The 27,078-nt window shown below is 40.0% G+C and overlaps 1 protein-coding gene across 1 annotated transcript in view; it reads right to left on the minus strand.

The window, feature by feature from the left end:
- The window catches only part of LOC124619331 (zinc transporter 6-A-like), a 108,887-nt gene that overhangs the window by 9,724 nt on the left and 72,085 nt on the right, over positions 1-27,078 (minus strand). Inside the window, exons 7-8 of the mRNA XM_047145640.1 lie at positions 10,780-10,882; positions 2,118-2,234 (exon numbers count right to left, since the gene is read on the minus strand). Of these exons, the coding sequence (XP_047001596.1) occupies positions 2,118-2,234; positions 10,780-10,882 (220 nt within the window). The remainder of the gene's footprint in view (positions 1-2,117; positions 2,235-10,779; positions 10,883-27,078) is intronic.

Raw genomic sequence — 27,078 nt, forward strand, 5'->3', positions numbered from 1 at the left:
ATATCTCAACTGATCCCCTAATTGTTTTGACCAGTGTATAATCTATCATAGATATCTGAAACAAAAAGCCATGCCCAGTAGTTGGAAGAAAGCACAGGTCACATCCATTTACAAGAAGGGTGGTAGAAGTGAGCAAACAAAACTACTGCCCAATACCCTTGATTTCGATCTGTTGCTGAATCTTGGAACACATTCTGAGCTCAAAATTGATGATATATCTCGAACAGAATGACTTACTCCATGCTAACCAGCATGGATTCGAACACACCGATCATGTGAAACCCAACCCTCACTTTTCTCACTTGACATACTGAAAGCTTTGGATCAAGACGTTTAGGCAGACGAAGTAGTTCTCAATTTCAGAAAGCATTTGGAATCAGTGCCATATACATGCCTATTTGATCGTATGCAGTATCAGGTGCAATTTGTAACTGGATTGAGAGTTTCTGGTAGGGATCCTCCCTGGCAAGTTATCCAGGATGGGGTTTTGATGACAAATGTAAAAGTAAATTCGGATGTGCCCCATGGAAGTGTGATGGGACCCTTTCTGTTCATGGTGTATATTTATTACCTTGTGGATAATATTAACAGTAACCTCAGATTTTTTGCAGATCATGCATTTATCTATAATTAAGTACTGTCTGAAAGAAGCTGCTTAAATGTTCAGTCAGATTTTGATAAAATTGCAAAGTGGTGCAGAGATTGGCAACTTGCAGTAAAAGTTTAGAAATGTAAAACTGTGCATTTCACAAAACGAAAAAACATAGTATTCTATTACCATAACGTCAATGAGTCATAGCTGGAATCGGCCATCTTAAACAAATACCTGAGTATAACACTTTTTAGAATATGAAATGGAAAGATCACCTAGCCTCTGTTGTGGGTAAAGCAGACGATAGAATTTGGTTTACTGGTAGAATATGGGGAAGTACAATCAGTCTACAAAAGAGACCACTTACAAATCAGTCACACAATCCATTCTAGAATATTATTCAAGTGTATGGAACTCGCACTAACAGGGGATACTAAACATATACAGAGAAGGGCAACAGAAATGATCACCGGTTTCTTGGACCCATGGGAGGGTGTCACAGAGATGATGAAGAAACTTAACTGGCAGACTCTTGAAGAGCCCTGAGAAAGCTTGCTTACAAACTTTCAAGAACCAGCTTGAAATAATGACTCTAGGTATACACACCACCCTACATATTGCTAACATAGGGATCATGAGGACAAGATTAGATTAAGTCTAGCACATACAGAGGCATTTAAACAATCATTCTTCTCATATTCCATACACCAATGGAACGGGAACAAAACCTAATGACTTGTACAATGAAATGTGTTACATTTTTTATGTTTACACACAGTAAATAAAGCTATTTCAAACTGTCTGTGATTGAATAGTTCATTGGGATAAAATGTGTTATGAAACAGCCTTTATTGGGTAATTTTATGTTTTTTGCATTCTGATGCAGAATTCACATCTATATTCACATTTATGACAAAATTCCTATTTTTCAGGTCCCTAGTAACTGGTATGTAGACATTTTTTTTCCTCAGACAGAGAAAAATCACTACAGCTTTAAATCTATGCAAGACAGCAGCTTTGTTACATTTATTGGTTATTGCCTCAAATCTGAGTGTGACTTTGTTATATATGGGACGTTGATTGTTGCTTTAATGGACAAGATCCCATGGACATAAGTCTCTTGAATATTAGTTATGAATGCTTATCAACGTACATGTATGGCAAGTACAAAGAATTGAGCAAAACTTATTGATACATAAGCTGTAAGATGGAGATTTTTTTTTGATTGGTTGCACAAAAAAGATTAAACAGTATGAAGCTGCCTAATGGGACAAATGCTACACTCCTGCGCAGGAACAACTGACTTTATGCACAAATACAGTACACTAACTGGAACAGATTAATTATATTTTTTGAGCTGAAAGGGAATACAATGCCACTGGTTCACAAAAACCACCTTCACATAAAATGTCATACCAATGAAATTACTATCACTGCATAGGAACATTTTCATAGCATAGACATTTACCTCAAGAATAGTGTTCTTTGAAATAATAAGCAGCATAAAATATAACAATAATTTTACCATTTTTCCAAATGAAAGTGTCCAGAAATGCTCATTTCGAAACTCAAGCACACCATCGATGGTTAAAGACTCTCTAAGGCATTTGTCAAGCTGCCCAATCACATGTGAAGGTGTTGTCTAAAAGCAAACAAAATAAATGTTACAACAAAATATGTTTATCACAAAATTCTTATAAAATTGTGTAAGAAAACTGAATTTTGGCAGTTGTACTCCAGTGTTTACGTATAAAAACCTTACATCCATACCTGAGAAGTGAAGAGGTATAAGTCCAATTCCCACAGTTTCAACTTACACCATATTTTTAATATGCTCCAACCAATGATTGAGTTATGGTCCAACCAATAGTTGAGTTTTGATCCAACCAATGACTGATTTAAGAAATGTTAAACTGACATACAGCCTTTTAGCACTGCCTAAATTGGGCAAATGCTGTGTCACAAATGAAGCAATGAGTGGATATTAGAAAGAAGGTTAAAACGGTGGGCACTGGACTTCTCCTCCTATACCTCTCAGGTATAGATATATATTCAATGATTACTAAATTAAAATGATACAACAGTTTCTACACAATGACAACCGAAGTCTAGCACTCTAAATTATTTTTGTTAACTGAGATTAAATGTGTTCAAACAATCAGTCACACTAAAATATACTATTTCCATTGCTGTGCTAATCAAACTGATACCATTAAACCATTATTTTTCATAATTTCAGGAACTACATTTTTCTGGTAGATAAAAAGATTTTTTTCAACATCCTTCTTCATAAAAAAGCAAGGTAGCTCGTGACATATAAACCTACTCTCCTTCCCAGTTCCTTTCACATTGCTGAGAACCATCAGAAAATTGCTGAATATTAAGGGAAGGAAGAGTCCAGTTTATAAAGAGACCGGGTAATTAGAAATGGATAGATGTTTGAACTGGGCCGGGATATGGAAGGTTGGTTGGTTTGTTGTTTAAAGGGACTAAACTAGTAAGGTTGTGAGCCCTGATAGGGAAGGAAATTGGCTCGTCTTCACAGGAACAATCTTTGCATTTGCCTTGAGCTATAGAGGGAAACTACTGAAAATTCAACTCCGGAGGGCTGGATTGTGAAATATTACTGTATCTCATCGCTACCTATCAGAACCCCTTGGAGTGCATTAAAGATAAACACCAGTCCTAATTGCCCAACTGTAAAGTGATCTGTTTCCAAATTACATAAAAAAATAACCACTATTTCAGTATACATACAATTCAAAAACGATGCTTTGCTGATTAACATTGTTCTTATGTGAGAAACATAATATAAATGTGAAATTAATACTGTAACTAATCGAAAGAAATGTAGCACATGGTCAGGATGTACCAGTAAACCTATCAGTATAAAATTACTACAGCAGATTAGATAGAACACATAAATAAAGCATGTTAATTGAATCTCCAATATATATTAGCACTAAAATTCGGGCACTAGTTGATTTGTTAGAAATAAATTTAGAAATGTAATTGTTACCTGTAACATAATTGGTCAGAAGATGTTATATTAACTCATTGTTGTTGTTGTGGTCTTCAGTCCTGAGACTGGTTTGATGCAGCCCTCCATGCTACTCTATCCTGTGCAAGCCTTTTCATCTCCCAGTACCTACTGCAACCCACATCCTTCTGAATCTGCTTAGTGTATTCATCTCTTGGTCTCCCTCTACGATTTTTACCCTCCACGCTGCCCTCCAATACTAAATTGGTGATCCCTTGATGCCTCAGAACATGTCCTACCAACCGATCCCTTCTTCTGGTCAAGTTGTGCCACAAACTTCTCTTCTCCCCAATCCTATTCAATACTTCCTCATTAGTTATGTGATCTACCCATCTAATCTTCAGCATTCTTCTGTAGCACCACATTTCGAAAGCTTCTATTCTCTTCTTGTCCAAACTATTTATCGTCCACGTTTCACTTCCATACATGGCTATAACTCATAACTAAGTTGAAAATAGGTTCACCTTGTTCAGCACTGAGATTGTAAATTTTAATTGTGATTTTACATAAAATTGTAATTTTCATTGTAAGTAATTGTTAACAAAAGTATAAATAGAGGTCACGCAGGCGCCTTGGGGCACTCGTTCTTTTGGCTAGGGTTGCGAGCAAATGTATTGTAGGTTCACTCGTTTGTTGATTGTTGTGAACACTGTGTCGTTTGATGTCAACTTTGGGTACATGTGATGTAACTGGTACAGTTCACCAGGCTCGGACACCAGAGTCCTGGAAATACATTGGTATTAAAACTGCACTGTACTTTGGAATTTATTTGGGAGTTTTCTGCAATCCTTTTCATAGGCTGCAACAGCAATGAGACATGAATCCAGGAATTTTACAAAACCCCGGGAACTAAATAACTCTCAATGTTGGTAGAATTGACGTGAAAACAACAGCGCATCGACTGGGCATTTCACTCAAAACATTTGCAACACGGAGGTGGGAAAATATAAACATCTGAATTGGGAACTGAACCCTGCTCCTCCTGAATGAGAATCCAGTGTCTTAAACAGTGATCCACCAAGTTTGCTACCTCAATTTTTTGTTGATGTGTTTAGAATACATTATATTGTTTGGCTTTGTTAGCAAGGTGTAAAGCATCCCACAAGTCATCATATGGTTGAGGCACTGGGTCCCAAAAGACACATTAACGAGACTGAGAATTGCGCTTGGCTTTCAGATGACTCCTGCTCATGTGGAAACACACACACACACACACACACACACACACACACACACACACACACATGTGTGTGTGTGTGTGGGGGGGGGGGGGGGGGGTGCGTGTGTGTGTGTGCATGCATGCTTGCACATGTTCTCTGAACACTTGTTTTTGTGCCTATCAACAACTCAATATCTCCACTATATAGTGAGTTGTTACCTTCATTCCCTTCAATTTTTTTCTACTCCACCAGAGACTTCCCAGTGCCATATTGATGTTAAAAAATTTGGCCATTTTGTGCCCAAGCCAAATGTGTCAGTCTTCATGGTGGATTTGAGAAGAGATGTGTGGAGATGTGTGTGCTTAAATATTATGTGGTACTCTGATCAGCATCACCTCTCCACATTAGCAACAGCTGTTTAAATATGCTCTGGGACTTACAGTTCTAATGGTGCTACTGAAGTAGAGCATTTCTTTTGATTTTCTAAACTGAAACTAATAAAAAAGTATGAGGGAAATTTTCAAAAAGAAAAGTACTGCAGGTGGTAATAACAAAGGAAAACAAAACTTTGCAAAAAGCAACACAATTGTCCTCAAGGATTTTTTTAATACCACAAGCACTACAAACAGACAGGATCACCATCAAAGTCTAAAATAAAAATGAAATAGAACACTTTTGGAATACTCAACATTAATTCCATGTAAAGATCAGTAAATTAAACCACATGTTGGAAAAACAAAACATTCTAAAAATACAACATTCTAATCCTTGTAATACCAGAAACAAATATTATGGGAGATATACAAGATATGTGGATAACTTGTAAGTGCTTCAAAAAGAAACCTGGCGCAAGGATCATGGGAAACACATGTAATCTCAGAACTGGTGAGATTGATATCTCTGTCAACAGAAAAATATTGAAATCTGTCACTAAATTTGTCCTCTTTTGGATGACTATCATTTTTGACATCTGAATACATAAACAAATTATACACTTGAATCAACTGTCATGTCTCAATCAATAGTGGCAACAAACAAAAAAGGGAAGAATCCAAAGGAGTAATACAATCATGACAACAATTTAAAAAAAAGCTTCTCATAAAAAAAGTGTCATTACAGATAATGGTAGAGTGTCTGCCACTTACAAAATGAGAAAAATAAACTGTTAACAATCAATCAATCAATACAACTTTGTAAATATTTCAGTCTAAAATTAATGTCCACTTTCTTCTATGCTATTACACGTGTCTAACTACCACACATCATTCAGTTGTAGGTGAGTGGTTCCCTTTTCTCATTTTCAGGGTTCTGTACCTCATTTGGTAAAAATGAAATCCTTATAGCATCATTTTGTTGTCCATCTGTCCACCCAGCAGACTGTTAAAATCCCTTTTCCTCAGGAACGGGTACACATATCAAGTTGAAATTTATGCCTCATAGTAACGTGTAAGGCCAACTGGCAGTGAAACAATTTGATGCAACCAAAAGGACAACCATTTATGTCACATTATTTGATACTCACAAACTCAATCTTGAAAACCTGTAGGGTGCTTCCCATTGATCTCTAATGATGAAACTGGACAAGAAGCAAGGTATCCAGGATAACTAAAGGGAAAAAAATCTGAAAATTGTTGATTTGTAATTATCTCACATGAAAAAAGTTGTCATTTGTTTCTGACTGCCAGTCTGTCTGTCTGTTTGTCTGTCTGTATGTCAAGAACCCTTCTTCTCAGGAACGGGTATACGTATTACGTTCAAATTTATGTTACATACTAAAGTAACTTGGCAATGTAATAAATGTAAGTTTCAAAGTCAAAGCAATCAAAAGACACAGCCATTTATGTCACGTGTTGTCGCAAACCCTCTCATTAAAACCTGTAGGATACTTACCTTTGACCTAGAATCATGAAATTTGGTAAGAAGCAGCATTTAACAGTACAAGTAAAGAAACAAAATCTGAGAAGGGTTAATCTGAGGTTATATAATACAAAAATATTTTTTGTCATTTGTTATCCAACATGAAAATTAAAATTAAAACACTCTCGCAAGTCTCGGAATTCCTGGGGCCATTATCTTACTAGTATCAACAGGCAACAATCATCAAGATTCTTGATTCCCGGGATGGATGGACTGTCCATAGAGATAATTAAGTTTCCAAAGAACCCTCAGAGCGCGAGTCCTACTTGCATGTGGCCAATTTTTATTTAATATTTTCATCTCAAAACATTTTTCACTGTAGCCAAAAATTAAAAATAAAGATTGATAGCATACAGCTTCAATTAATCATCCAAAATAATTAGAAGAAATCAACAATGGAAGTTTCGAATAAATCTAAAGGAGGGGCAGGGAGATAGGTGAAAAAAAATTGCCAGTACATGTTAGGAGAAAAAAATTCAGAGAATATGTATGAATCACATTTAGTGAAATAAAGGGCGTAACGAACTCCCAGATAACAGAAATTTTACAAGAATAAAATCAAAGAAAAACACAAAATGTTAAAAACCAAATGCAAAAACATTTTAAAAATGCCACAACATAACATTCAATAAGACATAGAAAGTTGAAGAGGCATTTCAAAGGAATAACACAATATGTCTTACAAAATATTAAATAAACCTCACTCTTGAAGAATTTTGATAGAGAAAAGAAACTTGGGACCTGAATTTGACAATGCAAATAATTTTTCACTACATGTTTATTACTAAGCTAACTTCTCAACTTTGTAGCATCCAAAAGAAGACCAATCTTCCAAACAGTTGACAAACAAGATGTAAACTCTGCACCACCTAATTTAGAAGAACCAACAACTTAAAAATTAAAAAAGGAAACAAAGAATCTACAGAAAATGGCACATAACAAACTTTCAGAAGCAAACCATCCAAACTAGGGGGATAGAAAACTGATGACTGGATATGTTTGATAATCCATCATCATCATCATCATCGTATTTCAATACAGGAAATACACTGTTCATGTAGCCACCCTCTCCCATCTCCCATCATCCTTAACATTCTAACTTAACAGTTTTTCACGTGGTCAAAATTTATCAGTTTCTAAAGAGACAGGTAAAACAAGTACAAACAATTGTAGGGGAGTCACCCTGATTCTAAAACTCACAAAATCCCATGTTAGTGCAATATGAAGCAGAGTGGAAAATCATATTGATAAAAACTGGAATATCAGGATAAAATCTACAAAGAAAGGTTATGCAGAAACCACATTTATAGAATTTTAAAGAACATAATATTCTAAAAAAAAAAGTCATGGGATACCTCCTAATATATCATGCCAGACCTCTTCCTGACAGGCATAGCGCAGCAACTCGAAGTGGCATGGACTCAACAAGTCGTTGGAAGTCCCGTGTACCCTGCCTCCCTTGCCAGCCACAATTGTGAAAGTGCTGCTGGTGCAGAACATTGTGCGTCAATGACCTCTCGATTATGTCGCACAAATATTTGATGGGATACATGACAGGTGAGACGGGTGGCTAAATCATCCACTTGAACTATCCAGAACAGTCTTCAAACCATTTACGAATAACTATGGCCCAGTGACACGATATCATTGTTTGGAAACGAAGTCCGTAAATGACTGCAAATTGTCTCCAAGTAGATGAACATAAACATTTCCAGTCAATGATCAGTTCTGTTGAACCAGAGGGTCCAGTCCATTTTTGTAAACACAGCCCACACCGTTATGGAGCCACCACCAGCTTGCACAATGCCTTGTTGGCAGAGGATACGTCCCATCGTACCTGTTATTAGGGTTTCTTCCTGTCCCATTCACGTATGGAGTGCGCGAAGAATAATTGTGTGAATGCCTCAGTGCATGCAGTAATTATTCAAATTTTATCCTCATGATCCCTATGTGAACAATAAGTAGGAGGTTTTAGTATATTCCTAGAGTAATCATATAAAGCCGGTTCTTGAAACTTTGTTAATAGACTTTCTCGGGACAGTATACATCTGTCTCTAAGAGTCTGCCATTTCAGTTCCTTCAGTATTGCTGTGACACTCTCCCATAGATTAAACTAACGTGTGACCATTCATGTTGCCCTTCTCTGTATACATTCAGTATCCCCTGTTAGTCCTATTTGGTATGGACCCCACACATATGAGCAATATTCTAGAACCAGTCATGCAATGATTTGTAATCCACCTGCTTTGTAGACTGATTGCACTTCCCCAGTATTCTACCAATAAACCAAATTCTACCACCTGCTTTACCCACGACTGAAACAATTTGATCATTCGATTTTATATACCTACAAAGTGTTATACTCAGGTATTTGTACGAGTTGACTGATTCCAACAGTGAGTCATTGATATTATGGTCATAGGATACTACATTTTTTTCATTTTGTCAAGTGCAAATTTTATATTTCTGAACATTTATAGCAAGTTTCTATTCTCTGCACCACGTTGGAATCTTATCAAGATATGACTGAATATTTATGCAGCTTTTTTCAAGACAGTACTTCATTATAGATAGCTGCATCATCTGCAAAAAGCCAGATTTTACTATTAATATTGTCTGCGATGTTATTAATATACAATATGAACAGCAAGGGACCCAACCCAACACACTTCCCTGGGGCACACCCGAAGTTACTTCTGCATCTGTTGACGACTCTCCATCCAAGATAACAGGCTGTGTCCTTCTTACCAAAAAGTCCTCAATCCAGTCACAAATTTCCCTTGAGACCCCTTATGATCATACTTTTGACAATAAGCAGTGGAAACCTTTTCATATGAATCACCTGAATAAAATGACAACTCCACTAATGCACTACCCTTTTATAGTTTGTGTATACGACACTACCGCCATCTGTATATGTGCATATCATTATTCCATGACTTTTGCCACCCCAGTGTGTGTACTAAAACCTGCTCTACATGCTACAAATTCAAGGTAAATAACAAACTGATAAACTTCAAAAACAATCGCTCACAAATAACAAATCTAAAGTCAAATTTCTCAGGAAAATTCTTAAATCATTCAGAATACAGAGTAATTCAAAGTAAGGAGACACACTTTCACCTACACTCTGCAGATGCATATTGGGGGATAATTTTTAAGAAAAAGAAAAGAGTCAATAAATTGAAATTAATGACACAATCAACACACAAAAAAGAAACTAAATAACTTGTGTTAGCAGAAAATTAACATTTTTTCTATATATACGAATGGAATATGACTCAAATATATCTCGTGGAAAAAATTCGAAAAGAAAATAAACCTATACATCTCCTCATCTAAACATGTTGGATACATTAAAATACTAAAATCTGACTTTGGAAAAATGAATGAAGTAAAAAAACTGAAGGACCCTAAAATCACCCAAAACAAGTGATTAATTAAACAATGGAAAGTCCAGGATGGACTAACAACATTATTATGAAATGAATAGACTGCTACTCACCAAACGGAGAAGATACTGAGTCACAGAGAGGCAACAATGAAAAGACTGCTATACATTTGAGCTTTCAGCCAAATGGCCATAATAGAAAACACATACACATTCACACAAGCACAACTCGCACACGTATGACCACTGTCACTGGCTGCTGTGGCTGGACTGCAGGCTGCTACCATGTCCAACAGGAGCTGCAATCTGCATGGGTGGTGGGATAAGGTGGATGCATGGGGCAGGGAGGGGGAAGGACATACGAATATCAAAGATTCTTTGCAAACATTTCAGTGAGGTACTATCCAGTTACATAGCACAGTCTGAGGTACGATCACATTTGATTCATCTTGTACCAAATGCTCATTAAATAATATAATACCTTCACATTTGCACACAGATCTAACATTGCTGCATAAACTTATTGGCACAAATAATACATAGAAGAATTAAGTCTATAACCATTTTAATAATCTCCAAATATTGTTCTGTCACGCAGCATAAACTTCAGATTTACTGTTGAGTTCTAGCTACTGATACTTCAAACAGAAACCAAAATATGTAATATGATAAAACTTACCTGCAAAAGCACTTTCCCAGTATAGACACTCATAGGCAACATAGTTGCACACATCATGACTGCTATTAGTATGGCAGCAAATGTGTCTGCCATATGATAGTTCCTGCGAAAAGCAGAAAATGTGTTACACAGAAAGCAGATTTAAGCACAATCATGCTGCCAAATGTATTTTATATTAAAATCACCCTAAAAAATAAATGACGTAAGAAAATATATGTCAATAATAAATGCTGCATTATACTTTTAATACACCACTGGTGATCTGAGACTGCTCTCCGAGCGAGTCTATGGAATGAAAGCTTTTGTGTGTGTGTGTGTGTGTGTGTGTGTGTGTGTGTGTGTGTGTGTGTTGTGGGAGTGGGTAGAACATGTGCTTAAAATGGGGGAGAAACCTGCAGCTTGAATGCTAGTCAAATAGCTGTGCTGTGACACGCATCTATGGGTAACGCACCCAATCAGATGCAAGTGTGTAGTTGCCTTTTTATGTGGTTAATGCATTTGATGGTAATGATAGTTAGCTTTGAGACATGAAACAGTGAAGAAAGCAAACAAAAAAACTATGCAGGATGACAAGGCCCACTAGAAAACCTTGGATATTACATAAGAGCATAAATTTAATTGATGAAAGGAGAAAATTTAAAAATTAAGTGGATAGAACAGAATGTGGACACCCAAAACAAGAGATTAACAGAAAATGCAAAGTGAGAAAACAAGAATGATTATATGAGAAGCTGTAGCGGCATGGGTGTCTACAGAAAAGCGAGATAGCACTTACAGGAAATTTTTTGGAAAAAAGAGAAGCAGCTGTATGACCATCAGTAGCTTAGATAGCAACACAGTACTAAGCAAAGAAGGGAAGGCTAAAAGGTGGAAGGAATATATAGAAAGTGTACTACATTAAGAAAACAAACTTAAAAGACAATATTATAGAAAGGGAAGAGGCAATGGATGGAAATGAGATGTGTGATGTAACACTGTGAGAAGAAATTGACAGAGTAACGAAAGACCTAGTAAGTTAAAATAAAAATATACACTCGGAGTACATAAAATTCCCTCAGAATTATTAAAGTTCTTTGGAGAATCAGCCATAACAAAATTGTTTCATCTGATACATAGGATGTGGGAGACTGGCACACTACCCCCAGACTTCCCTCAAAAAGAAAGTATTAATCCGAATACCAAAGCTGAAAGGTGAGAGTATTACTGAGCCATCAGTTTAATGTGTTGTGGTTGTAAAACAAAGATTATCTGCAGAAGAGTGGAAGAGTAATACACTCCTGGAAATGGAAAAAAGAACACATTGACACCGGTGTGTCAGACCCACCATACTTGCTCCGGACACTGCGAGAGGGCTGTACAAGCAATGATCACACGCACGGCACAGCGGACACACAAGGAACCGCGGTGTTGGCCATCAAATGGCGCTAGCTGCGCAGCATTTGTGCACCGCCACCGTCAGTGTCAGCCAGTTTGCCGTGGCATACGGAGCTCCATAGCAGTCTTTAACACTGGTAGCATGCCGCGACAGCGTGGACGTGAACCGTATGTGCAGTTGACGGACTTTGAGCGAGGGCGTATAGTGGGCATGCGGGAGGCCGGGTGGACGTACCGCCGAATTGCTCAACACGTGGGACGTGAGGTCTCCACAGTACATCGATGTTGTCGCCAGTGGTCGGCGGAAGGTGCACGTGCCCGTCGACCTGGGACTGGACCGCAGCGACGCACGGATGCACGCCAAGACCGTAGGATCCTACGCAGTGCCGTAGGGGACCGCACCGCCACTTCCCAGCAAATTAGGGACACTGTTGCTCCTGGAGTATCGGCGAGGACCATTCGCAACCGTCTCCATGAAGCTGGGCTACGGTCCCGCACACCGTTAGGCCGTCTTCCGCTCACGCCCCAACATCGTGCAGCCCGCCTCCAGTGGTGTCGCGACAGGTGTGAATGGAGGGACGAATGGAGACGTGTCGTCTTCAGCGATGAGAGTCGCTTCTGCCTTGGTGCCAATGATGGTCGTATGCGTGTTTGGCGCCGTGCAGGTGAGCGCCACAATCAGGACTGCATACGACCGAGGCACACAGGGCCAACACCCGGCATCATGGTGTGGGGAGCGATCTCCTACACTGGCCGTACACCACTGGTGATCGTCGAGGGGACACTGAATAGTGCACGGTACATCCAAACCGTCATCAAACCCATCGTTCTACCATTCCTAGACCGGCAAGGGAACTTGCTGTTCCAACAGGACAATGCACGTCCGCATGTATCCCGTGCCACCCAACGTGCTCTAGAAGGTGTAAGTCAACTACCCTGGCCAGCAAGATCTCCGGATATGTCCCCCATTGAGCATGTTTGGGACTGGATGAAGCGTCGTCTCACGCGGTCTGCACGTCCAGCACGAACGCTGGTCCAACTGAGGCGCCAGGTGGAAATGGCATGGCAAGCCATTCCACAGGACTACATCCAGCATCTCTACGATCGTCTCCATGGGAGAATAGCAGCCTGCATTGCTGCGAAAGGTGGATATACACTGTACTAGTGCCGACATTGTGCATGCTCTGTTGCCTGTGTCTATGTGCCTGTGGTTCTGTCAGTGTGATCATGTGATGTATCTGACCCCAGGAATGTGTCAATAAAGTTTCCCCTTCCTGGGACAATGAATTCACGGTGTTCTTATTTCTATTTCCAGGAGTGTAGAAGCTGATTTTCAGGAAGATAAATTTGAGTTCCAGAGAAATTTAGAAACACTACTGATACTGACACGGGTATTCTTAAAAAGATGTAAATACAATAATGAAAAGTCTTGTGTGGAATACAAATAATATGAGTACAAGTGCCATATCTGTCACCATACAATTGAGATACTGAGTGGCTGATTTGAAGCATGATTTAAATCATTGATATGCATTTGGACAAAGTCTATCCTCAGAGTTAACAAATTCTGAAATAACAACCCTCCCGCAAGCAGGAGGGAGGGGGGGGGGGGGGAGGGAGGGAGGGAGGGAGGGAGGGAGGGAGGGAGAGAGAGGGAGGGAGAGAGTGAGTGAGAGTTTTTTTCTGGTGTTTCAGCAGATAGATACCTGCAGTTTCATTTTTGCAATATACACTGTTACACAAATGCTTTATGTGGCATCTGGTGTCAATGAAATAAATTTTCAAAGTGGAATATTATGTGCACATTCAACAGCATAGTCTCAAATTTGTCTCTTGTGATATCTGGTTTAACACTATATTAACAGATAGTAAAATTTGAAGAATAACCAATACTCTAGCAGAACTTACTAGTACTGCTACCTACTGGTAGCAGACAGATAACATGGGACCCAAGATGGGGCACCACAGCATGTACACCACACTAATGTCATTCAAACAGTAACTACAAATTACGACTCATAGGAACTGTAAGTGAATGCAACATAGCTGTGCAATGCCTTTTTTTGGAGGAAACTGGAAATGCTTTATTGACCCTGACAGTATACAACCATCTCTATACAATCACTTTGGGATCAAGGCATCCATCACAAACAATGGTATAAGCCCCTGATACCATGGTTTACAGAGAAGGTAGGCAAGGGAACACTTGTAATGGAACCTGGATCAATTGTGTTAGGTTCTTTTCACCATGGGATGCAAGATTTTCTGATGTCTGATTGTTGCAGAACAGCAAGGAGATTGGGAGTATCATGCGTGTTTCAATCAAACAGGCTCACAGGATTCAGTATGCAGGTGGGTCAGTTGCGTTTTGGGCCAGTACCACATACAGATTTTGAATGCTTCTCATTGATATAAAGGGTAATTTGCAGATTGTAGACTATCAGTTAAGGGTCCTCAAGTTTATTCTCCTGTTCTGCGATCAACATTTCAGTGGTGGGTTTGTCTTTAAAGACCACAATGCACGCACACACTACACCTATCTCATGAATGCCTCCTCTGAGTAGCAGGTATTAACGAAATGGCATGGCCACCAGTATATTCTGATATGAACCTGGTTGAGCATGCATGGGACCCACTGAAACTTGGGGTGTATCGTTGTTGGAATACTCTTAACAAACTGCATGATCTCAGGAGGGCTGCCATTGAAGAGCAGGTTGTGATTGACCATCAATGTCTTAAATAGAGCCATGCGTTCTGGCAGATTTATCTGCCTGGGGTTGATTGCTCCATTTTCTTGGCCGTATCTTGGTTAGTCAAGTTCAACTTTACTGGGAACAGAGTGCATGAGGAACAATGCTCGTGGCTCCTTCAGGTATCCAGCAGGACCTGAAGGTCAAATTAATACAGTTTCTGAAAGTATTCAAGAGGCTACAAAGACTACAAAAGCTGACAGTGTTCCAATATTGTAGATGCTCCTGTATCTATGCTGCATATACGCAGACCGAAGTGACAAATAAAAATTTGTACCAAGGCTGGGATTTGAACCCAGGTCTCCTGCTCACTAGGCACTTGCACTTACCACTACCATCTGGAGGCGTGGGTTTGAATCCCAGCCTTGGTACAAATTTTCATTTGTCGCTTCAGCCTGCATAGAAATATCTCTTTAACAATATAGTTTCATTCGATTAAAGCATCTGCGCCTGGGTTTCAAGCGTGGTCCACCATTTCATTTGATGCCAAGGTGCTACTCCAATACAGTTGGAGAGCCTCTGCAATGCTGTTCAAGTTTAGGGGTATACCAATAGGCTAAGGCATCAATGGGAATTTGGACTGCGGACGGAGGCATGATAGTGTCATCCGTGCAATTGTGAAAGGCCACTGTGCCAGAATGGCATAGTGGTTAGTGCATCTGCCCAGTAAGCACAAGACTTGGCTTCGAAGCCTGGCCTTGGTGCCAATTTTCATTCATTGCTTCAGTCTGTAGCAGGTCTGTTCAAAAAATTCCGGAACATTCATAATTTCGTGCCACTGCTGTGTTGGAGCGAAATAAGGTTGGCACCCCTGCACACATCTGTATTTAATGAGTAACTGCTGGAAGTTTCATGTTGTATGCCTGTTAGTGACTGTTCAGTGCTGTACCGAGTAGAATGTTGTGTTGCACATTTTGTGAATTCTGAGATAGCACAGTTAGAGGAACAATGTGTCTGCATCAAGATTTGAGTGAAACTCAAGAAATCCTTTATAGACACACACCAAATGATGCAGGAAGCCTACAGTGATGAGTGCTTAAGCCGTACTCAGTATTAAAAATGGTTCACATGGTTTAAAAATGGCTGGAAGGAAGTTAAAGATGACCCTTGTTCAGCACGCCCTTAGACATCTATTGATGACACTCATGTCAGGAATGTCAACGAAATTGTGCACGGCAATCGAAGAGTGACTGTCCGAGAGATTGCAGAAGAATATAATATTTCAATTGGATCATGTCATGAAATCCTTACACAGTATCTTGGAATGCATTGTGTTGCTGTCAAGTTCATCCCAAGGCTCATGAGTCAAGACCAGAAAGACCATCTGTGAAATCATTGTGCTGCTTCATCCTCCGCACTCTACAGACCAGACCCATGTAGACTTTTAGATGAGATGAACCATGGACCTTGCCGTTGGTGGGGAGGCTTGCGTGCCTCAACGATACAGATAGCCGTACCGTAGGTCCAACCACAACGGAGGGGTATCTGTTGAGAGGCCAGACAAATGTGTGGTTCCTGAAAAGGGGCAGTAACCTTTTCAGTAGTTGCAAGGGCAACAGTCTGGATGATTAACTGATCTGGCCCTGTAACACTAACCAAAACGGCCTTGCTGTTGTGGTACTGAGAAACGGCTAAAAGCAAGGGGAAACTACAGCCGTAATTTTTCACGAGGGCATGCAGCTTTACTGTATGATTAAATGATGATGGCGTCCTCTTGGGTAAAATATTTCGGAGGTAAAATAGTCCCCCATTCGGATCTCCAGGTGGGGACTACTCAAGAGGACATCGTTATCAGGAGAAAGAAAACTGGCGTTCTATGGATCGGAGGGTGGAATGTCAGATCCCTTAATCGGGCAGGTAGGTTAAAAAATTTAAAAAGGGAAATGGATAGGTTAAAGTTAGATATAGTGGGAATTAGTGAAGTTCGGTGGCAGGAGGAACAAGACCTTTGGTCAGGTGAATACAGGGTTATAAATACAAAATCAAATAGGGGTAATGCAGGAGTAGGTTTAATAATGAATAAAAAAATAGGAGTGCGGGTAAGCTACTACAAACAGCATAGTGAACGTATTATTGTGGCCAAGATAGACACGAAGCCCACGCCTACTACAGTAGTAAACGTTTATATGCCAACTAGCTCTGCAGATGATGAAGAAATTTATGAAATGTATGATGAGATAAAAGATATTATTCAGCTAGTGAAGGGAGATGAAAATTTAATAGTCATGGGTGACTGGAATTCGACAGTAGGAAAAGGGAGAGAAGGAAACATAGTAGGTGAATATGGATTGGGGCTAAGAAATGAAAGAGGAAGCCGCCTGGTGGAATTTTGCACAGAGCATAACTTAATCATAGCTAACACTTGATTCAAGAATCATAAAAGAAGGTTGTATACATGGAAGAAGCCTGGAGATACTAGACAGTTTCAGATAGATTATATAATGGTAAGACAGAGATTTAGGAACCACATTTCAAATCGTAAGACATTTCCAGGGGCAGACGTGGACTCCGATCACAATCTATTGGTTATGAACTGTAGATTAAAACTGAAAAAACTGCAAAAAGGTGGGAATTTAAGGAGATGGGATCTGGATAAACTGACTAAACCAGAGGTTGTACAGAATTTCAGGGAGAGCATAAGGGAACATTTGACAGGAATGGGGGAAAGAAATACAGTAGAAGAAAAGTGGGTAGCTTTGAGGGATGAAGTAGCGAAGGCAGCAGAGGATCAAGTAGGTAAAAAGACGAGGGCTAGTAGAAACACTTGGGTAACGGAAGAGATACTGAATTTAACTGATGAAAGGAGAAAATACATAAATGCAGTAAGTGAAGCAGGCAAAAAGGAATACAAACGTCTCAAAAATGAGATTGACAGAAAGTGCAAAACGGCTAAGCAGGGATGGCTAGAGGACAAATGTAAGGATGTAGAGACTTATCTCATGAGGGATAAGATAGATACTGCCTACAGGAAAATTAAAGAGACCTTTGGAGAAAACAGAACCACTTGCATGAATATCAAGAGCTCAGGTGGAAACCCAGTTCTAAGCAAAGATGGGAAAGCAGAAAGGTGGAAGGAGTATATAGAGGGTCTATACAGGGGCGATGTTCTTGAGGACAATATTATGGAAATGGAAGAGGAGGTAGATAAAGATGAAATGGTAGATATGATACTGCGTGAAGAGTTTGACACAGCACTGAAAGACCTAAGTCAAAACAAGGACCCGGGAGTAGACAACATTCCATTAGAACTACTGACAACCTTGGGAGAGCCAGTCCTGACAAAACTCTACCATCTGGTGAGCAAGATGTATGAGATAGGCAAAATTCCCCCACAGCTGCAAAATACTGACGCGAATCCTTTACAGACGAATGGAAAAACTGGTAGAAGCCAACCTCGGGGAAGATCAGTTTGGATTCCATAGAAATGTTGGAACACTTGAGGCAATACTGACCCTACGACTTATCTTAGAAGAAAGATTAAGGAAAGGCAAACCTACATTTCTAGCATTTGTAGACTTAGAGAAAGCTTTTGACAATGTTGACTGGAATACTCTCTTTCAAATTCTGAAGGTGGCAGGGGTAAAATACAGGGAGCAAAAGGCTATTTACAATTTGTACAGAAACCAGATGGCAGTTATAACAGTCAAGGGACATGAAAGGGAAGCAGTGGTTGGGAAGGGAGTGAGACAGGATTGTAGCCTCTCCCCGATGCTATTCAATCTGTATATTGAGCAAGCAGTAAAGGAAACAAAAGAAAAGTTCGGAGTAGGTATTAAAATTCATGGAGAAGAAATAAAAACTTTGAGGTTCGCTGATGACATTGTAATTCTGTCAGAGACAGCAAAGGACTTGGAAGACCAGTTGAACGCAATGGACAGTGTCTTGAAAAGAGGGTATAAGATGAACATCAACAAAAGCAAAACGAGGATAATGGAATGTAGTCGAATTAAGTCAGATGATGCTGAGGGAATTAGATTAGGAAATGAGAGGCTTAAAGTGGTAAAGGAGTTCTGCTATTTGGGGAGCAAAATAACTGATGATAGTCGAAGTAGATAGGATATAAAATGTAGACTGGCAATGGCAAGGAAAGCGTTTCTGAAGAAGAGAAATTTGTTAACATCGAGTATAGATTTAAGTGTCAGGAAGTCGTATCTGAAAGTATTTGTATGGAGTGGAGCCATGTATGGAAGTGAAACATGGACGATAAATAGTTTAGACAAGAAGAGAATAGAAGCTTTCGAAATGTGGTGCTACAGAAGAATGCTGAAGATTGGATGGGTAGATCACATAACTAATGAGGAAGTATTGAATGGAATTGGGGAGAAGAGGAGCTTGTGGCACAACTTGACTAGAAGAAGGGATCGGTTGGTAGGACATGTTCTGAGACATCAAGGGATCACCAATTTAGTATTGGAGGGCAGAGTGGAGGGTGAAAATCGAAGAGGGAGACCAAGAGATGAATACACTAAGCAGATTCAGGAGGATGTAGGCTGCAGTAGGTACTGGGAGATGAAGAAGCTTGCACAGGATAGAGTAGCATGGAGAACTGCATCAAACCAGTCTCAGGACTGAAGACCGCAATAACAACAACAACAACAACAACAACAAAGAAAATTCACAGACAGCACTTCATGCTATCCATCAAGAGGCAAACCAGACTGCCTTCTGGAAGTGGAAACAGCATTGGGAGTGGTGTATCAACTGTGGAGGATAGTATTGCAAAGGTGACTATTCACAATAATTAAAAAGTAAGTGCAGAAAAAATATGTGGACAAAGTTCCAGAATTTTATGAACAGACCTCACATACACTGCCAGAAAAAAAAGGACACCCTTTTAAAGATCTAGCCACCAGTCTTGCCACAGTGGTAATACCATTTCCTGTCAAATCACTGAAGCTCTTTTGGGCTTGGTTAGCACTTGGATGGGTCACTGCCTGGGTCTGCAAAGCAGTGTTGGCCAGTGGGGTGCACACACCCCTTGTGAAGACAATTGAGGAGCTACTTGACTGAGAAGTAGTGGCTCCAGTCATGAAAACTGACTGGGAGAGTGGTATGGTGACAACACTTCCTTCTATATCTGCATCCAGTGATGACTATTGGCTGAGGATGACAAAGCGGTCAGTCGGTACCATTGGGCATTCCGAGGTCTGTTCAAGAGGGGGAAGGGGGGGGGGAGGTGTCTTTCAGAAGTTTCCAGTTCAGCAGGCCATGAGAATACTGTATATCAATCTACCAGTATACAAACAAGTGGGACTTATACAAGAATTAGTAGTTTCAAAATATTAAAAGTTTTGTTCACAGTAAGTCTGTATAGCATTGCAAATTACAGTAACAATTTAAGACATTTTGTGAACGAAGATTATAATGCACATTGCTGCTACTGCAATGAATGAGTAACGAATTGCTGCAACATTGCATATGAAGTACAAGAAATGGTTACACTTACAGATCAATAGCACAAGCAGTTCTGAGGTACCATGTATTGGCCAATACTGAAACACTCACATCAGTATGTGGCACAGCCTCCACAGGCAGAAACGCACGTGTTGGCTCTGGTATCCAGTCAGTTGTACAGATGGTGAATATTGTCCTGGGATACATTACACTAGGCCTGATCAACATTTTCAAATACATCTGTTGAGTTGCTGGTTGATGAGTCACACGAGTCACTTCTCGTACCATCATATCCCACTCTTGCTTGACTAGAGACAAGTCTTGGGATCATACTGGCCAGGGAAGTTGCTGCAGCACTTCTTGCAATGCACATTGAGTTTCACGGGCAGTGTGTGGGTGAGCATTATCCTACTGGAACAACACATCACCATCCTGTTGCAGGAATGGCAAAATAACGGGCCTAACAACATTCTGCATATACCAAGTACTGGTTAGTGTACCCTCCAGAAACAAAAATGGTGAACGAAAGTTACACTAATCGCACCCCAGACCATAAGGCCTGCGACGCAGTCAGTGTGTCTAGAATGAAAGCAGTCTACAAGACAGCACCCACCAGTACCCTCCAGAAACAAAAATGGTGAATGAAATTTACAGCTAATCACACCCCAGACCATAAGGCCTGGGATGCAGTCAGTGTGTCTAGAATGGGTTGGGTTGTTTGGGGGAGGAGACCATACAGCAAGGTCATTGGTCTCATCGGATTAGGGAAGGACGGGGAAGGAAGTCAGCCGTGCCCTTTCAAAGAAACCATCCCGGCATTTGCCTGGAGCAATTAGGGAAATCACAGAAAACCTAAATCAAGATGGCTGGACGCGGGATTGAACCGTCATCCTCTCGAATGCGAGTCCAGTGTGCTAGCCACGTCTAGAATGAACGCAGTCTACAAGGCAGCACTCACCAGATCTATGTCATACATGCAAACGACCAACACTTGCATGCAGGAAGACTCTGTCTTCATTGCTGTAAACCATGGTGCACCATTAAATCTTCCAAGTAATGCTCTGTCAGCGTCAGTCAAGGTGTACATGTCGATGCTGAGGCGTGAATGGAAGATGGGGCTCATGTTGATATGTCTGGGCTCACAAGCTCTTTTATCTGTGTTGCAGTAGCTGTATGATCTGCAACTGCTGCCATTACAATATGACAATCCTACTAGGAGTCTCTAGTTTGCGGACATCCAGAGCCACATCTACAGGTGTGAGAATGTTCAAATGGCCACTAATACCAGCATCATTGCACTGCTCACGCAGCACATCCAACTTGTGTGGCAGTGCTCCAAAAGGATCATCCCACCACTCGGAAGGCCACAATCTGATATTTCTCAAACTCACTCAGTTGGCCGTAGGAAGCACGAGTGTGTCCCCATGGCGTGATTGCTTGCTTGCTTCACACATCTGCAGCATGCTGAGCCTTCTTCCAGTCAGCATCCCCTGTTAAAGGGTAGACACGGATAGCTATCTGGTAGCTATGCCACTAGACTATCTTTTGGCCGATGACACTGCAACCATTATTAGTATATCTAAAATCGTGAAGTGACATATGCTGTCACTGGATCAAAACTGATGTCATCTTTCCAGATGTACTCTCCCCCGCTCCAACATTGTACATACAGATCTTTGAGACTCAAAAAGGTCTGTCGAACCATATAGTTTCATAAGATCTATGTATACCTGCCTCTAGCAAAAGGGTATTTAGTAGAGCTGGGTTTCTCATTGCCGACAAACATAATGGAATGCCTACAGAAAATCTGAATGACCTGATTATGGTGCATTACAATACCATTCTAAGTTTCACATATATTTCCACCACATCCAGTTTTCACTATCATAAATCTCTAAACTCATTAATAGCTCATTTCAGGAATAAATTCATCCAGAAGGCCATTGTAGTGATATGAGCAGAGAAACATTTCTTTATTTGCTTGAAGCAAGAAAGTTTTCAATAAACTTCATATTAATTTCTAGTTTGCTGTTTGTGTTCCTTCACTGCCTTAGTTTTTTATTTTGACAAATATATTTGCATCCAACAGATAATTTTGTGGCTGTATCATACAACTGTGATGTCACATTGATATTGTTGCACATACGAGGGGAGACCCAAAAATAGCTGGAATTTCTTTCTAGAAAGCATATACTTTATTGTTTTCAAATACAACCTTAATCTCCTTCGAAGTATTCTCCATTAGCATTAATACACTTGTCCAAACGTTCATTCCAGTGTTCGAAGCACCTTTTAAATTCGTCCTCTTTGATACCTGCTAGTACTTTCATGACATTGCGTTTTACTTCTTCCACACTTGTAAAACGCTTCCCTCTCAAGTCTCTTTTCATCCTTGGGAATAGGAAGAAGCCCGAGGGTGCTAAATCCAGCAAATAGGGCGCGTGGGTCAAGGTAGTCGTCTTTGTTGAGGCCAAAAACTGGCGAACGCTGAGAGCCATGTGCACGGGAGTGTTGTCGTGATGCAGGAACCACACGCTAGAATCCCACAAAGCCAGACATTTTCGTGACAAACTTCTGTGAAGCCGTTTCATAACCTCCAAATAGAATTGTTGGTTTACTGTCTGGTTTTCAGGGACAAATTCAGAGTGTACGATCCCTTTGATTTACAAAAAAAAACAGATCAACATCTTTTTCACATTCAATTTCACTTGTCGAGCTTTTTTTGGTCAAGGTGAGCCAGGTGACTTCCATTGTGATGACAGTTGTTTACTTTCTGGATCGTACCCATAGCACCATGACTCATCACCTGTAATGATTTTGTTGAAAAAATGTGGATCATCTTTGAACGTGTCCTTCATTTTGAGACAAGCTTGAACGCAACATTCCAGTTGATCTCCGGTAAGAAGCTTCAGCACGAATTTTGCTGCTGCCACTCTTCGCATCCCCAAATCGATGGTCAAGATGCGCCGAATTGAGCTCCAGGACAACCCGGACATGTTCTCGAGTTGGTCAATTGTCCTGCATTGATCTTCACTGATGAGATCACAGATTTTGTCGATGTAGTCTTCGCTTCGAGCAGTTGAAGGTCTACTGGAACGGGGCTCATCTTCAACCAACATTTCTCCCTTTTTAAACCGAGAAAACCATTCGTACACTTGTGTTTTACTAAGAGCATGGTCTTTGTAGGTTGTCTGAATCATCACAACAGTTTCTGCTACGTTCTTGCCGAGCAAGAAACAAAACTTCACTTCCGCTCGTTGTTCGTAAGAACTAGCAATTTCCTCGTGTCACGTCTGCACTGTACGCGCACTCAAAGAACTGCCAAAGAAACCACACTTCTCACTGTTGGGTGACACCATGGGGCAGAATGACTCAGCAGAGCTGTTACTACAACCCTCTGGTGGCACAACCTGCTACTAAAAGTACACGACGTGCAGCATTACGATTCCGGTTACTTTTGGGTCTCCCCTCATATGTACGAGCAATGCCATCTGACCTCTTTTCACAGGAACCTGTTATTTGCAAACTCCCAACTTATAAAAAAGTCATGCTTGCTGTAAGATGGGAAAAGCTCAATTATAAGCAAATGGTTTAATAGCCATAAGGGTTTACATTTCAGTTGTATTACATCAAAAGAACAGATAAAGACTTTTCCTCAATGGATAGACCTACTTTGCAACATTCAAATATTTTACACTTTTCTGTTAACCTATAAGTTTTTGTTTTGGAATTAACTTGTTGAAACCTTTCTTGGAATTCAGTGAGAAGGATGCACCTGCTTTGCAAGGCATACAACTTTAAAGTCAGGAACCACCGAAGTTGAGGAACTCTTCTATTACTTTCAGCATGAAGTTTGTTTCTGCATTTATATTTTATATAAGTGTAGGAAGAAAAGGCCTCTTTGTACACATATGTTGATGGAGACAGGTAACAAAGTTTTTATGGCTTTATTTGGTAGTAGTGGGAACTTCGCCTTTAAGATTGACCAGAAACTTATTGGTGACAACGACTAACGTTTCTGTAGCACAAAGTCACTGGAAATTTCCACAAGTTACTTGTTTAAATTTATATTTAATGTGGATTGAAACATTCTCTCTTCCAAGAGATTCTGAATTCAGATTTTATGACCGGAGAGAGCAGGCAAATATTCTCTGGCAGTTTCTCCAAGTTCCTTAAAATGGTCTTTATTTATGTTATTTATGTTCTTGTCTGAGCAAAGATGAATTTCTACTATGAAATAGTGATCATAAACTACATACAACATGAGAACAGTGCTGCCACAAGATAATCACCTAAATGAAAAGCACATTACTGTTTCTGTTCAACAGGCTTAATTTATTCAGGTTATCCAGTTTTTGGCTTACAAAGCCATTACTGGAATTGTAGACCATCATTGAAATTTAACTTACTAATGTCACCAACGAAGTTTGTGGCATTTTCACTGTTTCATTTGGAACAGAGCTTTTCCCCATGCATGTAACAATGTGTTAATTTAGCAATCACAAGCAAGAAAGTTTAAGGAAACATCTTGCTCCTGATGTTGCAGCCATTATTTAATTTAAGACCAGAGGTGAAAGACTGTATCTGTAAACACAGTGTGGAGTAAAAAAAAAACTGTCTGCTAATTGGCCACAGAGATCTCGTTTGGCCAAAAAGATTCTGCAGTGATAAATCATGTTAAGATAATGTAAGGTGGATGGTCATGCAGATGAACACAAGATAGTTCATAGTTCAGTTTCAATCGCATCAAGGATTGATGCAAACAAAGACGGACTGTCTAGTTTTCTCCCCATCAGGTGCCTCTTAGAACAAGTAGAGCTTTCAGAGAACTGACACAATGACCTGCCAAGGAGGATATATGGGAGACCAGCATAGTTATCTACTGAGCATTAACCTAAAGAATTTCTTGGTTTTGAGGAACGTAGAGAAGCACGATGAAGATGTAAGGATGGTGGCAGAAATTCCTTCTGCCGACATAAATTCATGAACACAATTTTTTCAGTAGAATAGGAAAAGTCTTTTTCCATATTCCATGAACAGAGAGCGTCGATACAGTGCTGACGTTGCCGTTTGACTTCACAGGTCTACCAAGAGCTGCAATAGACAAATCTATGTGAAAAGCTCGTGCAGGATTCCTTGACCAGTGCACAGAAAGCATTCTCATTCTCAGTGCTGGGCAAATCCATGTCTCTGTTCCAAAGGGGCAGCCACCACACTTGCCTATTGCCTACACAGATGTGAGCTTTGTTTGTTAATGAACAAAACATTCTCTGCCCATCTCGCCTACAATGTGGCATGTGCACACCAGTTGACTGCAACCTTTCTCAAACTATTCACTTAAAAACCTGAATCTCACACATCATATAGCCTCATTTGTCAGCTTCATGATGAACTGCTTATCATATCACAACCTGCCATAGTTATTGTGATATTTCTATAATTAGTAATGTATTATGCTCAATTCGAATACTTGCAATGAAAAATTGGGGTCCGTCTGAATTTGAACTTGTGTCTGGTGCATGCCAGTCCACACATTTTTGTGTATGAAATGGACATAAAATACTGAGTTTCTCTTTAAACTTGAGATAAGATTCATATCTATTGCCAACCTTGAGAAAATGGATTATATGTAGTGGACTCACTTTTGATCATCTGCACAAATGAGAGTAGAAGTGAAATATTCATATTATCTTTCAAATCTTATAAATTGTTTGAGTAACCAAAATCAGTTTTTGGCAAACGATAGTGTGTAATGCGGAGTGTATTTTACCACATAGCTAAGCTGCACTTGTCCTCAGTTGTTTGATTAATAGAAGACTCTTTCACGATTCTGTTGCAACTGTGGCTGCATTAGCATGTTGGTGAAGTGAAATTGTGTAAACACCGCTGTATTTAGAGAAAAGAAGCTAATTTTAACATGGCAACAAGATAAAGAAAAAAAGGTGTACAAGACAGGCGAAAATAAAATGCTCTCTCTGATCCAATTTCAGGGTAATCCTGTACCCATTGTGTTTTTAATAATAAATGGTTGACTTGTCGAATTATTTGACATATGGGCATAATATGTTAATATGATCTTTTGCAGACTTGCTAGCAGTAACTTACAAGTTCTACAAGGAAGGCATTTAAGCAAAGGCTTAGGCTGTAGAACTACATCTTCCCTACCGCGTTGACCTGTCCTCAAGAGAGGCCCCCCCCCCCCCCCATCACTACCGTTGTCCCCTCCCTACCATGCCTTCTGTGCAGCTAGCAGCCAAGAAATATTGCATGAAACCTACATTACAAATCCAGCCTTTTAAAAGCTCCCTAATAAAGAGGGACAGGTGACCTCAGAAGCCCCATCTGTGCACTATAAAGAAGATACCAATCCCCCACCAGTGTAATAGTCCTTTTACAAATAAAAGACTACAGCCAGAGTCCCACACTTATGCATGATATGGATCGACATGGTAATGAGAATGTCGACCAGGGAGTGATGCATATGAAAGCAACTTGGGATATTTGTTAGTAGTTATTGTGACTCAAGCTATCACACCAGCTGTCCAGTGACCATTTGTTCTATCACCTTGCAACTTTACTGGTGTGGGAAATGGGCTCATAGCTGTTGGAAGGTGTTTGCTTTCACTAGGCTTAGGTATTATTCCACCTTCAACCTAAGCCCACACTTATTCACAGATAAACAGATGGTGCAAAATATTTTTTGAGCAGTTTACACTGTATCAGCAAGAAAAACACAATGGAACCTAAAATAGTGCAGAATTTGCTTTGATCCAGTCTGGGT

This window comes from Schistocerca americana, chromosome 6 (assembly GCF_021461395.2).
Source record: "Schistocerca americana isolate TAMUIC-IGC-003095 chromosome 6, iqSchAmer2.1, whole genome shotgun sequence".
Taxonomy (NCBI): domain Eukaryota; kingdom Metazoa; phylum Arthropoda; class Insecta; order Orthoptera; family Acrididae; genus Schistocerca; species Schistocerca americana.